Raw genomic sequence first — 17,565 nt, 5'->3', positions numbered from 1 at the left:
AAAGCGTCAGCGCAAAGCTAGGGGCGGAGTGGGGAGGGGGGGGGGAGAGGGGGCCGGACAGCAGCAGATGTCCCTCTGTAATGAGCGGCCCATACAGGCTGCATTCACCGCGCATCAAAGCACCTGCCCGAGTCCTCCTAGCTGTCATTCGATACTGTTACCTCCAAACCTAAGTGACGTTATCAGACCGTTTCTCCTACCTGGCCTTGAAACGGTGAGCTGATGTGCAAGAAAGGAGGGACATTCACTGTGTCCGCCACTTGCTTTTCAGGAAAACCTGGTCTGTAATTAATAAAGAGCTGAATTGAAACCGTGTGACCTCGCTGCTTGCATAGTAAAACAAAGAAAAGAAAAGCACTTGTAATAAGTCATAACACGGGCTATCTCATGTGTTCTGTGTATGGAGTGGAGTTTAGTGAGAGGCCAGCCAGCTCCCTGGTTTTCATTAGTTCACACACACACACACACACACACACACACACACACACAGACACACACACACAGCAGGGCTGATTTTCAGAAAGGCTTTGTATCTGATGCTAATGAAACACAAGCCCCGGCCAGTACTTGGCACCGCCTCGTGCCCTCTTAGAAGGCTAATTTTTGTGTGCGCTTTATGTGTGAAGCATGACTCCAGTGCCCCTGGCATAGGTGCCCGGCATTGTTCCTGAGCAGGCCTCACTGAGATGATGCCAGGAGCTGTTACACCTGGCACCGACCAAAGCAGAAGGGAGGGGCAGCGTGGCAGAGCTGCTTCCAATTTTTAAGGAAAGAAAGAAAGAAAGAAAAAAAGTTTTTTCGCACTGTGGAGAAGAGGATGAAAGGGATAGAGTGTGGACAGAAAGGGGAAGACTGGGAGATGAGAGAGGAGAGGAAGGGGAGGCAGGGACAGAAGGACAGGTGCAAGTGATTTTTGGCAGGAAGCGACCCCCTTTTAGAAGTCTTTGAGATCAACTCTGTGTTTGCCTTCCCATGCTCCTGAGATCGGCACAGAGACTGGCAGCACATCCCCTCATGCACACATGCCAGCTTATTGCCCTTTATTACCAGCATGACCATATTCTCCAAGAGTTTTCCTCTGCCAACAAGAGGACTCGCACATAAAAGCACACAACCGAAGTTTCTTCTCAACTGCAGCGGCGTACTCACCTAGTTTCATCGTACCTCTTTCCCATCGCCTGCATTTGATGTAGGTTGATTCCAAGAACGTAGTCTTTACCATGAATGCATTGGTTGCTGCTGTTGTCTGCAGGTACAATGTGTAATTCGAGCTGTTATATACAACACTTTGGCATTCGTTGGTATTTCAATTTTAATCTTCAAAACTGCATGATGGCGTATTTCATTTAAAATGCAATTATCCGCTTTATCCTCCACATGAGGGCGCTGTGCCAATCTCAGCTGACATAGGGCGATAGGTGGGGGTCACACGCTGGACAGGTCGCCAGTCCATCACAGGCAGGGACACATCGAGACATAAACAACCATTCACACTCACACCTACGGTCAATTTAGAGTGTCCAAGTCACCTAATCCCCAATATTGCTTGTTTTTGGACTGTGGAAGGAAGCCAGAGAAAACCCACGCACACACGGGGAGAACATGCAAACTCTATGGTATTTTATAGCCTATATACAGTATGTTTAAAAGTCTGATTTGATTACACAAGTAGAATGAGATCAATATGCGTGTTACTTAAACTGAACACCACTTAGTAACTCGGCTTGCTGTTCTGTCTGTGTGTAAAAAAAAAAAAAGAGAAAGGAAAAAGTGAATACAAACCTCTGAAGCACTGCGAAAGTGTGTGTAGAGTGTGTGTGTGTGTGTGTTTCGGAAGTTGAGTGCCCCCCTTTGACAGACTTCTTCATTTACGGTCTGTGTTCTCTCTCTTTCTTTGTCCCCTCTTTTCTGTTCTTTTTTTTTTTTAACCCCTCACTCTTTTTATACAGAACCCCACTTTTGGCTCTCACAGAGTCTGTTCCCTCTGTTGTCTCAGCCAAGACTCACATTCAAACACTCAGCTGCTGCTGCTTGTTTTGTTTTCACTTAATGAATTCCGAGTGTGCGCATGTGTACACACACACACACACGCACACACACACACGTCTTCTGTAGCGTAACCAATGGCTCTTGTCAGTAATGCATAATCACCATTTCCATTTATGAGGGATTATATGCATGTGTGTGTAGCCCTGCGCGCGCGCACACACACACACGCACAGCGAGTGTGTTTCAATAGGTGGCCATTAATGTGCGTATTGATTTGCTTTAAATGCTTTTCTGTAGGAACCTAAACGCAGCGCAACAACCTCAACCTGCTAAACCCTTAGTGCTCACACAGGTGCACCCATGATCATTTGCTGTGGGAATAATACACAACTCCTTATATGGACATCCTGGAGGTGTGTGTTTATAGGTCACATATTCAGGCTTTGTCGAGTCAAAGTCATGATTCATTTTATATCGCGTTTTTAAGTAGTGATGTGCAGTGGCAATAATTGTGCAGAAGTCACACAATAAGACGGCAAGGGAAATTTGAACCGTGACATATTTCCAAAGTACACAAATTCAATCCAATTTTAAATATTTTGCGTCAGGTGTGTTTATTTTTATTTATTATAGCTTTTGTGCTGTAAAAAAGGATATAATACACTATATTGGACAATCTTATAGCCTCTGTATATACTGTACGTTTAATACAGTATAGTGTTCACATAAACACGCTCATAGACACACATGGAGGTGAGTGTATTATAGCAGGATTGATTGTTCACTGAGCCTTTTTTGGTTTGGCAGTCTAATGGAGGCGATGTTTCCATGTTTCCTTTTCCCAATCCAGTTTAAATGGTCTCTTTCTTTGTGTTCCAATCTCCCTCTTCCTCTTCTCCCTTTTATTTTATTTTATTGTGAGTCTGTCAGCCCCCCCCCCCCAAGCATATCAGTCTCCAAAATCTCCTCTAAATTCTGCTCTCATTGTCGCTGCCTCGCCGCGGCTTTATGAAAGCTCTCTGCTCGTCTGAAATGGACGGGTGAAGGAGTATTAGCCGTCTACCACAGTGCACAGTGTCACTCAGCGCTCAAACTCACTCCCATAATCACTGTCAAATACAAGTGTTAGCGCCGCGAGTGCAGCGCAGATTAGCCGTGTTAGTGCTCGTTTGCGTGATCCTTCTCTCGCTCTTTTCTGCCTTTTTTTTATGGTGTAATTCAAAAGGAAAGTCTTAAATGCTTCAATGTGTTTACTGTACACTGTCAGAAGGCCTGTTTGTTAGCCAAGGGCAAGTCAATTCTTTTTTTCTTTTTTCTTTTTATATTGCTCAACATCACACATTTGCCTCATGGGGTTTTATAGTCTGTACAGCGTGTTCTGTCTTTAGGCGCTGAAATGAGACGCAAACGAGAACTCCCTGAGGGACTCCACAACGACCACAGTCATTAAAATTTTTGTTTTAGATAATAATGCAATAATCACATTTTTAGATAATTCCCGTCTAGTTCTCAGCCTGTGGTCCTCTGCACAGGCACCGACCCATTGTGAGGGTCAGTGTTGTCATCTCAACCTGGGAATCCTCATTAAAGTGGAAACACACAGAACATTCACTCATGAGCCAGGGCGTGTGCGTGTGCGTGTGTGTGTGTGTGTGTGTTCTAATAACCTATCACATGTACCGAAGCATTTTAAATCTGATTACCTGGTTGTTTTGATAGCTGGTGTAACGAATACCATGATAATGTAAGGAGGAAGTGCAGGAAGTTGCAGGTGCACTGCAGGGACATTTGACCTGGGAGTAAATGTCACATTCCCACATTTTAGAAGCCTGTGTTTTTTGACCAGTGAGAATGATGTATAAGAGACGCTGTATCTGCAGCCTCCAGATCAGGAAATGAGTTCACTCAGGCTCTCAGACTGGTGTGCAATGTGGGCTCGGTTTAAATTGGCCTGATTGCTGAGAGCAAATAGTGGCATTTCTGATGTTTATAGACCTAAGGTGGCTGCTGGTCAGCCACTCCCATGCCTGATTAGAGTGGTGGAACCTAATTAGTAACAAAGCATTTCTCGGTTGTGGTATTTCAGCTTCTCTTTTTGGACGTGAGAGAAAAAGAAAACAACGTAAAGTACTTCTTTCTGCTTTTGGTGTTGTGTAATGAAGTGAGTGGAATGAGTTGCCACTTTATTATCATTTTAAGGTGAGAAAGGGGACACCGTGTGACTTCCATGTGACCTAATATAGCATTTATGTATTCAAGGAATTAAAGCCGAGCTGGATCTCTTGTCAAGATGACTTTTTCTCTCCACATCTGCCTATCAGGCCATCTCCGCTCTCTTTGTTTCATTCATTCAAAAAAGAAAAAAGAAAAGAAGAAGCCGTCGAATGTGAGGCCAAGGTTATATTTAAAAAATGCACCCGGGCCTTGTTGTATCTTTTATCTGAAATGAATATCAGCCTTTAACCGTGACTACGCGAAGCATATGGCTGTCACAGCGGAACAAACGCCGTCGCACCTCTTTATAACACTCACTCACATTTATCTTGATGTCAACACAAAGCAGTTGAGCACTAAAAAAAAAAATCAAAAACAAACATATGCTGACAAAATATACAGAAGAACCGCTGCATATAATACATCTCTATCACGGTTGTCATTGTGACCTGTATCGTGAGTAATAAGTGGACCTTTGTGTGCAGGTCTGCACATGTGTGGTGATGCACTTGTAGGGACTTGACTTGACTGCGTGACGGATGATTGTGTTTATTTATGTTGTTGTGCGCACAGATTTGGTTTTGCACATGTGAAGGTCACCGGGTCAGTGGTTCAGTTCAGTGGAAGGACATATCTGGCTTCTAAAAACAACGCAGACAGCAAAGCAATAAACACTTCTTTTGTAACGTGAATGATCACGCGTGAATTTGAACGTTGGGAAACTATATGTGCAAGTTCAAATTGTGTGTGTGTGTATGTATGTGTGTGTGTATATATATATATATATATATATATATATATATATACATATACATATACATATACATATATACATACATGTGTGTGTATGTATGTGTGTATATATTTATATATGTGTATATATACACATATATATATATACACACAGAGAAATAAATGTAACGTGAGTATTCGGAGGCATTGGCTGAAGACGTGCGCAGAGTTTTGAGGAATCGTCTTTTTAAAAACGCATAGATCTTTCATTCATAAACATAAACATGTACCTTTGGTTTGCTCCAATGGAATATAGACACACACACACACGCGTGCACTCAGTGCCAGATGCAGAGTGAGATAGGCCTCTATGAGGACCATGTGGGCCATCTGGAGCCAATTAACATTGTCCCTAAGGTACAGACTCTGGATCAGCGCTCCTCAACTCGCACAATAACCTTTACCATGGGAAGGAACACAGAGTCTGACTTGAGCGCTGTCTCACGCCAAACATCGCTCAAACGCTGGACACAGTGTGGACATGCTCGAGGCTCCGCCTGATCCACTCGTGCCTCATTGTCTGCAGACGACTGAGAACCAGTAGACAGATTTAGAACGTGTCCGATTGCTTGAAGAGTTGTTGGAGTGGTTTATGGTTTTTGAGATGTATTTAAATTATACTAATATGCAGCACATACTCAAATATACTTTGTGGATGTCTATTTGTTATATCTTGAGGAAAGAGCTTTCAGTCTGTGATGGCATGTTGTGTATATGTCAAATGCAGACAATAGGCCATTTTCTTTACATTACATTACATGTCATTTAGCAGACGCTTTTATCCAAAGCAACTTACAATAAGTTATATAAATGTGTAACATAACATTTTGCTTATTTTAACCATAAAAGGGCCAGAAAATGTCCTGTAACTAAGTGCTTTTGCTGATTTTTCCAGAATAACTTTCAATATCTGGGAGTTCTTGACAACTTAGTGCAGTATTTTAACATGCGGTGACGATTTAAAATGAAGGAAAACAAAAAGTTTTATTTAAAAAAAACTTCTGCGGGTGTACATGAACACCAGATTTTGTGTGTTAAATCTGATATTTGAACAATATACGACATATTTTAAATAACCTTTGAGTTTTTGCCCCAATGTCCAAAAACCGAAACCACAAACTCTAGTGACAAAGATGCTGATTCTCCTAACTTGATGCAATAGCGCGAGTGAAATTACCATAATAACCACATGTTGGCTTTGACGTGCAACTTCTCAGCTTTCAGAAACCATGGCACACACCGTCACTTATTTACGGTAATGCAAAGTGCTCGGTGTTAAAGGGTTAAATCATCTCTCTACTTTATGCTGACATTTATAATGATGAATGCGACGAAGATACAGTTATTTTTCTCACTAAGTCAAATTTTTTAGAACTGCACATTGCTGTGAGTGCCGAGAGCTGTTGAGTTGGAGGTTGACACATCAGCACAAATCAACACCAGGAGCGACTGGCTCGCGTCCCACTCACCAGAACTGAGTGGACATATCACATTTAAACGGGTGCAGCAAATGTCTGAAACCGAAGCACACAGGGCACAAATCACAGCCAAGGCTCCGCTGTGAACGACCTGGGCGTCACAATATTTAATAAACATAAAGAACTGAAAGAAGCTGATCTGCCGCAGCGGCAGCTTATTCAATAAATCAAAACAAGAACGGGAGGCCCCTGTTTTGAACAATCAGCCCGGCCCTAATTGGCATTTTAAGTATTCTCTCCCCATTATAGCCTATAATTATTAAGTATTTTATGCACAACTGAATTGATAAGCGTTTTTCATAAATCAGCTGCAGTCAATGGTTCACGCGTGAATACACAGCCGTGCTGAGTCATCTAGTTTCCAGCACCCTGCTGGTGTGTTATGGATTGATATTGATATAAAATAGATATATCTTGATAAAAAATATCAAAGTTTTGACGTAGACGCTGTGCTGTTAGGTTGTCAGTGTCTGAGTTCTTTTAATAACTTAACTTTTCAGCGAGGGGGGAAAATCACAAACGCCCTTTATCCACTTCCTTTACTCTTGACCTATTCGTCTTCCTTTTCCCGGGACCACACACTGACGGGATTGTCAGAGTTTCTCCCTCTGTCTCTCTCAGAGATAATCAATGCTCCGGCAGCTACACCGGCATGCGTAATATTAGACATTAGAGTAGCTCTTTGAAGGGTAAATGGCTTGGGGGGGTGGTGGTGGTGGCAGTAAAGCGATGGAGGGAGGAAGGGATGGATGAAAGGTGGATTAGAAAGGGATGAATGGGGACATCCTGTCATAATCTCTGTGCTTTTATTTCTGTTGAATCTCAGTTCCCCCTGTCTTTTCTCTCCCTGGGTCTCTGCAGCTCTCCTCTCGTTCTCCTTCAATCAGGGCAATCACTCTAATTTTAACTTGCATAAGCCTCACTTTTCGTCTCTGGCTCCAGACCAATGAGTATTCTATAGCCTGACACACTTGGGAACATAGTGTACCCTGGCTTACACACACACACAGGCCTCTTCTGGGCAGACGCAGAGCTATAACAGAAGCTCATGTTACCCCCAGTTCAGTGGAAGCACTTACAAAAAAACCCAGTCTTGTCATTGCAAATTACTCCCTTGCTGATTTCTCAATATTTACCTGGTCTTTGAGACTCTTGATGTTCCTCTCTGTGTGTGTGTGTGTGTTTAATTATCCCTCTCACCATTTCCTAGTGCGTTCCTTTTTGTCTCCTCATCTCCTGCAGTTAAAGAGATATGGTTCAGTCGTCCTGACCTTTGGTAATAGGACCTATAGCTTCATATTTTTGACTAACATAATCTTGTTTTGTGCACTTATATGGCTCTTATATAGGTCCTATAGGTAATAGGACCTATAACTTCATATTTTTGACTAACATAATCTTGTTTGGTGCACTAATCTGGCTCTTGATGATGGAGAACAACAGTAGTTCTGCCTGTTACAAGCTGTTGAAGGTTTGTGGGGCCGCTGTTGTTGCTGTATTTACTTCCTCTCCTTATAGATCTATAGATATATAATTTGTATTACATCTTGTGACTCTTGGGGGTGAAAAAAGGGACATTTTTTTTGACAATTCTACAGCCATAAAATCCAAATAAATCCAGGCGGCCTGATCATCTTGATGGTCATAAGAGGGTTAACCATGCTGCTGCGTGTATACAGCGTATATAGTCCGGTCACTGTGCACTGCACCACTCTTATCAGTGTTTGTTAGAGTTTTGGTAAAGACTCCACCAGAACATATCCCATGTTATTAAATAGGTAAGAGATAACACAGGATTGTCCCAGGAAAACCCCAGGCTCTTTGGTGACTGTCTAGACAGGATGTAGTAAGCACGCTTTATTAGCTCATCTTCCTCCATCTTCATTTGTTACACAGTTGCTTGTGGTTATTTCTGCCTTTTCTGTGTGTGTGTGTGTGTGTGTGTGTGAGTCAGTTACCCCCTCTGTCCGCCTGTCTCTCTCTCTTTAAGCAGTTAAATTGGATACTATTCATCTCAGACTGAAGCAATAAAGCTATCCAGGGGTTTGGCTTACCATAGAGGCTTTTATGACGAGCCCACTCTCCCTCCCCCCCCCCCCTGGTGCTGCTGCTGTTTAGAAAGTCTTCATTGCACCGTCGAGTCTGCATCCCTTCCTCCTCACTGATACTAAATCGCAGATAATTGAATTTATGGCATGACAGGACCAGGTTAGGTGGCTGCACATTTGAATGCAGCTGCATGCCGTACATACAGATGTTCACACCTCTGGCCGCGATAATGTCACCTCAGGCCGTTTGCTCTACACCGACTCTTTTTTACGAGGGTGCAGGGAGGAGACGCTGTGTTGCAGAGGGTTGTGTGTGTGACAAATAAACTGTCCCTTTAAAGGTCTCTTTAAGCGTCCTTGTCCTCACTCTGGTAAACTCGCGGTGACACTCAATGATGTTCTGTCTGCTGACAAATTAGGGACACGGAAGGGAAGAGGGTGAAAATAAAGGAATGAGTCACTTGAACATGAAAGAGACGTTTGCTGGATAATGAGAGAGACGCTTTGCCTGCAGGAGTCTCCGATGACTGAGCAGTCATGAACGAAACGGCCACTTTTAAAGGGGCAGCCCCGCACACATCACAGCAGTGTGAGCCACGTGAAAAGCTAATACTGTGGCCGAGTGAACACATCAGTGTAACTTTTCACAGCACCTCATAAAACCAGTTGTGCTCCGATTTAGATTGTTCCTTTTTCCCCGACAGAGTCGATACGTAACGGAGAAAGCATAAAAAGGCGCCGTGTCAAATTGCTTAAAAGGATGTGTGAAATATTTGGGGTTAATTACCTCACTGTGGATTTCATTGTCTCCGTGTATACGCTCTGTCTTTATTTCTCCCACCATTTCCTTCCCCTCTCTCGTTCTTATCTCCTCACACACTGTCTCTCCCAGTCTTCCAGTCACGCAAACCTCCCCGCTTTCAACTTCCCTTCTGGCACGTCACCCTCCGCTCCCCACTCTATCCCTTGCATTTCACTCGCTCCATATTCCTCTCCGTCACTTTTCCCTGCATCATCCATCCCTAGTGGAGTTTATACTATGGTGTGATTTAAAAAAAAAAAAATATATATATAAATTTATGTAAGCAAGAGCACAAGTGTGCTCGCGACGAGCCGAGCAGACGTAACGCAGCTGTGTGAAGTGAACAACATGACAGTTTCTACCTCTCACACTTCTCCTGCACATCTCTGTAGCTGTTGATCACACTCCTCTCAAACGTGTTTTGATTTTCATTGATTCATATCCTGCATTTCTTACATTTTTGATCTTTTTTTCCCCCCCGTGCGCCCCGTCTCCGCCCCTCTCTTTTGTATCCACTCTCATTCCGTCTCCTTTGATTCAGAAACACGAGATTATTCATCTAAACTGGTGGGCAACTCGGCTTTCACCATATTTCCCCCCTATTTCAGTAATGGGATGTTCTTACACAGTCTTAATTTGCCTCGCTCCTTTTGTTCTTTGTTATGTAACACAAAGGGGAAAACACTACCTCCTGTACAAACTCATCTTCATCTTTAAATACGTTATATTCAGTAAAAATCTGTGATTAAACTCAACGTAACACGTCTTTGCCGTCTGACAGAGAAACTCCATGAGAATACGGTTGAGTGTTTGGACGTTTTTGTATTTGTTTGCAAAAAAATCAAAGCTGATTACATTTTTGTGTGTGTGTTGTTTAATTGGAGCTTATAAATGCCAACGACGGTAACGGTCATGTGATTTTATTTAGAGCGTCGACTGTAAACAAACAGAGTGTGTGCAAGCGGCAGTTTTTCAGTGTTCACACCTTTTTTTTTTGTGCAGACGCACACACAACACACAGCGCGCGCACACAATCATCTCCCAATATCTCACATATTGAGCTTACACCCGTGTCGGGACAGGAAATTGACACGTTTTGACACTGCACTGTTTTCTGATTGAAGTGTAATCGGAACTCGGCACCTCTCGGCGGCTGCGCCAAATCCATTGCGGGTGTTCTCCAGACATGATCCTATCTTCCCTTACTTCACGCCTGTCCATAGCAAATTGACAAATAATACCAGGATATCACATTGCTTCAATCGCTTCTCCTCAACATTTAGAGCGTTACTCACGCGCGTGCACACACACACACACATGCAAGCAGCAGCACTGATCAATTGAGGCAACTTGCAGTTGTGTGTGTGTGTGTGTGTGTGTGTTGTGTACAAAGAAGGTGGTGTGAGTGGCATGTCCACGGCGTTCTCTCAGCCTCGCCTCGCCTGCACTGACACGCGGCGTGAAATAAAGAGACGAGCAGGGAGAAAAATGAGAGACACGTCTTAAAGGCTTTGTGGACGGCAATGAAGAGCAGGCACAATATCACGAGCAGTGGACTGAGGGAGAGAGGTGTGGGGGGGGGGTAAAGTGGTCGATGTGAGAATAGACACAGGAGTAAATGAGAGGAAGATGAAGTGAGACAGAAAAGAGAAAGAGGGGGAAACATCTTAAGTTGCTCCCAGACTGTGTCGTTGTGTTTGGCAGATGGCTCCTGTATATTTGGTTATTATCAGCTGCCACTGTCGGGCTCTCGCTTTGGCCTAAAGACGGCTTAATTATCTCTCCACTGGAGCTCGACACAAATAACGCACCAGCCACTGTACGTGCGAGTGTGTGTGACCGTGCAAATGTAGGTAGGGTATGAGTTACCCATGTCGAAATAGGCGTTAAATGAACATGCACGCACCTTCTGAATGTGTGTGAGTGCCTGCACATTCAAGTGACCGTCACATGCGAATGATTACATGTGTGTATATGAATGGGATTTTAATGAGCGTTTCTTTTGTGGTCAATTTGTAAACGATATCAGTAACACATTCCTCGTACACAAACCCGTCATATTTCATATGAATGGGTATTATTATTTGATTGTTGAAATGAATGTGATTTATTGTGCAAGTCATTACGAAGTGCACGGCGCCCTCCATTATCTCAAGCTGTCATGAAATGCCAAATCTCACGTTGTTCACACTCTCCTCTCTCCCTTCCTTTGCAGACCGCGGCTCCAGGCCCAGAGGAAGTTCGCCCAGTCGCAGCCCAACTCGCCCAGCACGACGCCCGTCAAAGTGGCCGAGCCGGTCAGCCTGAACACCGCCGTCGCTACGGTGCCCTCCGCGTCCCTGTCACTGCTCGCGTCCTCATCCCTGTTCTCTTCAATTCAGGACCTGTCCAAGCGCAAGCCTAAGACGGAGGACTTCCTCACCTTCCTCTGCCTCAGAGGTAAGAGTGGAGAAGATGGAGGTATTATCACATGCACACTTTTTTATTGCACTTTTTCTACTGCACCGTTCCAGCGCGACTCGGCTCGACGCTACTCGGTTTTTCTTTCGCTTTTCCATTAGTGAAAGTACCTGCTCTTCTGGCGAGGTTCCAAGCGAGCTGAGCCGATACTAAAATGTGACCTGATTGGCCAGAGTGTCGTCACAGGAAGAGTCATGAGTGCGACACAGGAATCAAACCGGCGCACTGTAGATCAGTTAAAAAAAGCAAAGCAATGTCTAAAATCTCAATATTTAACAGAGGGGTCTGGTGTACCAACGTTGCAGTTGTACTATATTGTAATGGAAAACGATGCAAAAACCCGAGTACAGCCGAGCCGTGACGACGGCAGATCTAAACTGTTCTGATATGAGATGGTTTTTAAATGTACATTTCTCTGTTGTTTCGCTGTTTTCTGCACATGACTCATCATTCATAAGTGCAGCCTCGGTGCTGACGTCGCCGCGAGATTCATTTTCTCCGTCTATTCAAGCCTAGAGGGGAATTCGAGCTGTGTGAGAGCACTCTGCTCTGCTCTGCTTTGTTAATTCACACACGCTCATTAGCAATTCAAGAGTTTGTATAAAAACTCTTGTCAAGTCTGCGTTTCAATCACCCGCCACCGACTTGTACCGCACGCACACACACACACACACACAAACAAAAGCCACACACATGTTATACAAATAACTGTCGACTTGCCCAAGGCTAAGATTATCGTGTGTTTCATCAGCTTACACATCTCCCCCTCCTACCTTTCAACAACTATCTGTCTCTTTAACACCCTGCCTATCACCCTCTACCACGAGTACTCACTCACACACACACACACACACACACACCCTACACTACAAATACTACACCTGTTCAGCGACACTATGTAGCACCTTGGATGTCAAATGAACTGTACAAGTCATAGCAGAGCAATAAGGAGTTGTGTGTGTGTGTGATTCACACTGTGTTGTAACAGGGAAAACTCTTCAGGTAAAGTGACACTGTCACACTCCTTTTGTTAACTGGCCTTGGGCAAAAACACACACACACACACGACACACCGCAGAGTGACACTCACAGTAACTTCAAAAAAAACTTCTCCCTTTTCCTCTGAAGTTAATGAAGTACTCATGTTACTCAGGATCAATGCTGGCCAGCAAACAGTGAAGGCTACAGTCCAACTCTGCTTATGGGATTTTCTCTGAAAGTTTCTAGACCAAATGCGTTTGAACCCTTACATTAAAACCAGAGGTGGAAAGTAACAAATTACATTGACTCATATTTTTTTTGTGTACTTGTACTTTTTAAAAGTCATTTTTCAAAATATAAAAGATCCACTCACTGGGTGAATTTGGTGCCACAGGTGAATTTGGTGCTAATTTTGTGACCTTTGACCCATTTTGACTGATTGTGAGATTTGTGTCTCACAAAAAAAAATGTAAAATGTAAATTTTAAACAAGCTACTTTTTTTACTTTAACTTTTAAAGTACATTTTTAGCCCAGTATTTTTACTTGTACTCAAAAAACTTGAGTAGAATATTTCAGTACACTTTCCACCTCTGATTAAAACTCATACATAAAGCTCAGATGACACGTTACGTATCCTCAGGCGTGGAAGAAGTGCTTGAAGAAGATTGCGGCGTGAATCAAACTTTCTGAGTTATGTTACATAGTGATATCCTCACTTCTGATGTGGGAAATAATGAGTTGTGTACTCTGTACAAGGGTTAGGGGGCTGTGAGCGCCACTGACCCTTGAGTGCTTGAGTCTTCAGTTTGTCTTGTCATAAATCGTCCTCTTTATTGTGAAACATAAAAGGAGAGCGGGTTTCGTACCGAAGGCCTGAATAATAAAAAAGTGTGGGCAGTTTTTCTCAGACAACCTTGGCTGTGACTTGTCTCCCAACTATCTCCGTATTATCCTCTCCACCTTTTTCCTGAAACATGTTCTGAAATGAAGTCGTTTGGAAGAACCAAACGCGTAACTCAAGCCGTCGTTGATTTGCATAAATAGGCCCAGGATGTTACGTAGGTTAATGATATAATATAACCCCATTCTTTGAAGTTGAGATTATTCTGAACTCAGGATGCTGACATGACCTCGCCCCCCCGTGGAGTGTCAGACTAATGAGGTGCAGGTGGCTGGTCCTGACTCGGTTTCCCCTGCTCGCCGTCTGAATATAAATATTATATACTATAATTCAATTTGGATGCGGCGCTTCTTCGCGAGGCTTATTTCTTCCTTGGCGTGTTGTCAGATGCGTCGCTGATCAGATAGCTACTCTATCATTGATAACTGCAGAGCTAGGCTGCTAAACTAACGATTGGACAGTTTTCCACTGGGCTTTTTCCACTCTGCTGCTCCTTGCTTTACTGCTGTATTTATAGACCCACTTTAGCTCTCTCTCTCTCTGTGTATGTGTGTGTGTGTGTGTGTGTGTACTACCCATGCTGTGAGGATGACATTTTCCTGTGTGGACTGCTGTGTTTTTCCCCTTGGCCTCTCACATGACCCGTATGCCCGGGACCTTTACGGAGACAGGGACACAGGAGAATGTCAGAAGAGCCCTTGAGGTTGTGTGTCAATGACTTTATGTGTGTGCGTGCGCGTTAATATGCGTGCATGCATGCGTGCGTGCGTGCGCACACTCAGCATCCAGGTGATTTGACGCGATGCCGCCTGTGAGGATGTCTGCGTTACCCGGGTTAATCTTTTCAAAGGGATTTCAAAGGCCTTTGATATCATCTGAAACCTCCAATCCCTTCAAAAGATTTGGACACTTGTTTGTGGTGATCTGACCGCTGCACACATCACTGCTGCTTCATGTCTGCTCCCCGAAAAACTTCTGGCAGATTTTTAGCTGCTGCGTGACGGGATTATATACTTCATTTTTTTCCCCGGTTCTGTCTTTTCAATTAGATTTAGCAACATCTCCAACCTGAAACCTAATCAGTAGACTTATGGGTTTCGTTCGAGGTCAAACGTTCACCGTGTGTAAACACACACACACACACACTCGACACACACCCACTGCAGTATTTGCTTATCTTATCTGGTAAACATTACGCATCCAACCCAAAGCCTGCTTTTATCAATCATTCTGACAGCCACATAAAAGTACTTAAAACATGAAGGATGCCGAGCAACAAGGTGAGCAAAGAAAGAAAGACAGACAGAAAGAAAGAAAGAAAGAAAGAAAGAAAGAAAGAAAGAAAGAAAGACAGACAGAAAGAAAGAAAGAAGGAAAGAGGAGACGTCTCTTGTGTCTTAGTGGAATGAACTGAAGTAACTTTTTCATCATTTTTGCATCGTGCTCCTGTGTTCGCTTAAGCTTGTAATTGATGGCATTTTATTCGTCTGTTTTTTTTGTTTTTTTTTTCCTACGTGAAAATTAATTGGCCGGCTGACGGCGGCGGTATTGTTGCTCGGTATATCTGAGGAAAAGTTATTTTTAATTCCTCCAGAGAGGAGCAGGGGTGCCCGACTATTCTGATGCAACGTGGGAGTAACCGGAAAGTGGAGCGAAAAACAAGATTTCTGACAGTGTTGGACGAATCGCACCAACATATATGCCCACCACCCACACTGTCTGGGCTCTATAGTCTTTATTTGTTTCACTGCACATCTCTTTCCTCCACACACACACACACACACACACATACACACACATACACATCATTGCCTGTGTGTTCAGAATGGTGTTTATGTGTGGTCCAAGACTGTAGTTGGGCTGTTTATATCCATGGAGAAAGCCATTTGGGCTGTAGCCAGACAGTCTGCCTCTGGGCCTCTAGCCCTGTCTGCCTCTGGTAACCTAGAGGGTGCAGTGTTGCTGCTGACAGGAGGATGGCAGCACTGAGCGAAGCAGAATAAAGCAGTCAGTGTAACAGACTCAGATGGATGTAGAGTCGCGTGGTGCAGCGCTTCACGCTCTTCACGTCGTTCAGGGATTTCGTCCTAAACTGAGAAATGTCTAAATTAAGTTGATGGAACAATCTTTATTTTTTTATTTTTGTATTTGTCTTAAAAAGGAATTAAACATTGAATATTGTTAATATTTGCCTTCTGCAATTTGATTTATGCATTTGTAAAAACCAGTTTGTCCACACACACACACACACATGCAAATATAGAGTGTGTACACACTGACACAGACAAGATAAGGATAGATTAGGGAGTAGATTAATAACTGTCTGCACACAAACTCCTGGAAGTCGTCTATTATAGTAGACCATTTCCAGGAGTGTGATTTGTTGTTTTTTTCCTGTGATTTTTGTGTGCATGTGTCTACATGTCAGAGCACCAGTGTACCCTGCCATGTTTACCTATTTACCTGTTTGCCCTCGGGGTCCTATGCCAGGCCTGCCAAACCCAGCGTGGTCTCGCTCTCTGCCTCTTTGTCTCTCCCTCCGTCGACCTGTCGCTCAGGTTCAGCGAGGGCAGCTTACATAACTCCAGAGCTCTGACCTAGTGAACCAAAGACCTCCCAATATTCTCTCAGCACGTGACGAGTTCAGAATTAGAATTAAAAGGAGTTAAGACCGGGATGTCCGTCTTTACGGCTCCATTGTTTTGTTTGATGACATTATTCTTGGCTCAAAACCTTGCTCGGCTATTCTTGTTTTGAGTCCAGCTGCTGCTGTGACACGTAGATTCTCCTCAGGCTCTCTCTATCTCCCCCCCTCCCTCCCTCTCTCTCTCATGTATGACTGCGGTTTGATTAAAGCGTGGAAACTGTTTGTTGCGAAAGTGTGACATCGTCGACGAGAAATGGGCAGCGCAGCGGCAATTGAATCTGTATTCTTCTCCAGGAGCAGACGCACCATTTGTGGGGGTTAATGGTTTTAGTGACATCCAGGAATGTCAATTGGAGATGTAATCCCTTATCCTCTCCCAGTCTCTCTCTCTCTCGCTCTCTCTTGTTCTCCACTAAGAGACTGATAAAGAGTTTTGGCGCAGCAGCAGCAGCAGCAGCAGCGGCTCAGCCGTCAGAGATAACTGGTCCTTTTCCTGCGAGCCAGAAAACCAACGTTGGCCTGACCTCCTGTGAAAACAGCACTCACACTTCCCCCCCGTGCGCGCACACACGCAGCATTTTTTGTTCCAAGTTAGCACGTCCACATGTCCCAGTGACGGCTAAACGCTCCTGATTGAGTATTTAAATTCTCCTCATTGTTTCACTTCCAGTTAAGGGGGACAAAAGAAGGGTAGCCAGAGAATGGAGGGCTTGTAATTATGCCCCTCCCAACTCAAAGCCTCGTTAAAATGACAATCTTAATAGACTCTTTCAGACCTAATTATGATTTGGCGGCAGTCGGAGTGAGGTGGATGAAAAGCCGGTGTAATTGGGGGACTGGGATCAAGCCTTGTTGGGAGATCTTTGTGGAGGATTGAGTCCTGTTTTGTCCAGATGTATGTGTGTATGCAAACTGTCGTTTTTTTTGGGTGGTGGAATCTGTGAATATCTTCTTATTGGCCCCACAAGGGTTGCTGCCACTCGTGTGGTCTGAATACAAGTGGTCACTGGACCACACAATCTGTCCTAACAGGCCTGTCCTGTGTGTTTGTCTCTCGCTCTCTCCATCGTGGAGTGTAGACAGTGTGATTTCAGTAATCTTGAGCCGCTGTATATCACAGGACACTGTTGTGCTGTCATCACATCATCTGTTTGTGTCTGTTCTTCCACCGTTGCGCTTCGGTCTGTCTCTCTTTTCCTCTTCTCAGTTGTTATTCTATAGGAACACATGTTTTACTCTACATCTAAGGACC

General features: G+C 43.9%; 1 protein-coding gene across 4 annotated transcripts in view; it reads left to right on the top strand.

The window, feature by feature from the left end:
- jarid2b (jumonji and AT-rich interaction domain containing 2b) overlaps positions 1-17,565 on the top strand; it is a 93,090-nt gene that overhangs the window by 52,709 nt on the left and 22,816 nt on the right. Inside the window, exons 4-5 of one of the 4 annotated variants that reach the window (XM_058618360.1) lie at positions 11,539-11,620; positions 11,705-11,762. In XM_058618360.1, coding sequence (XP_058474343.1) covers positions 11,539-11,620; positions 11,705-11,762 — 140 coding nt within the window. Of the gene's footprint in view, positions 1-11,538; positions 11,784-17,565 lie in introns of all 4 variants that reach the window. The other 3 variants (XM_058618358.1, XM_058618357.1, XM_058618356.1) reach the window with 3 other exon arrangements.

The sequence above is a fragment of the Solea solea genome, chromosome 20 (assembly GCF_958295425.1).
Source record: "Solea solea chromosome 20, fSolSol10.1, whole genome shotgun sequence".
Taxonomy (NCBI): Eukaryota; Metazoa; Chordata; class Actinopteri; order Pleuronectiformes; family Soleidae; genus Solea; species Solea solea.
This window is presented reverse-complemented; position numbering and strand designations above follow the sequence as displayed.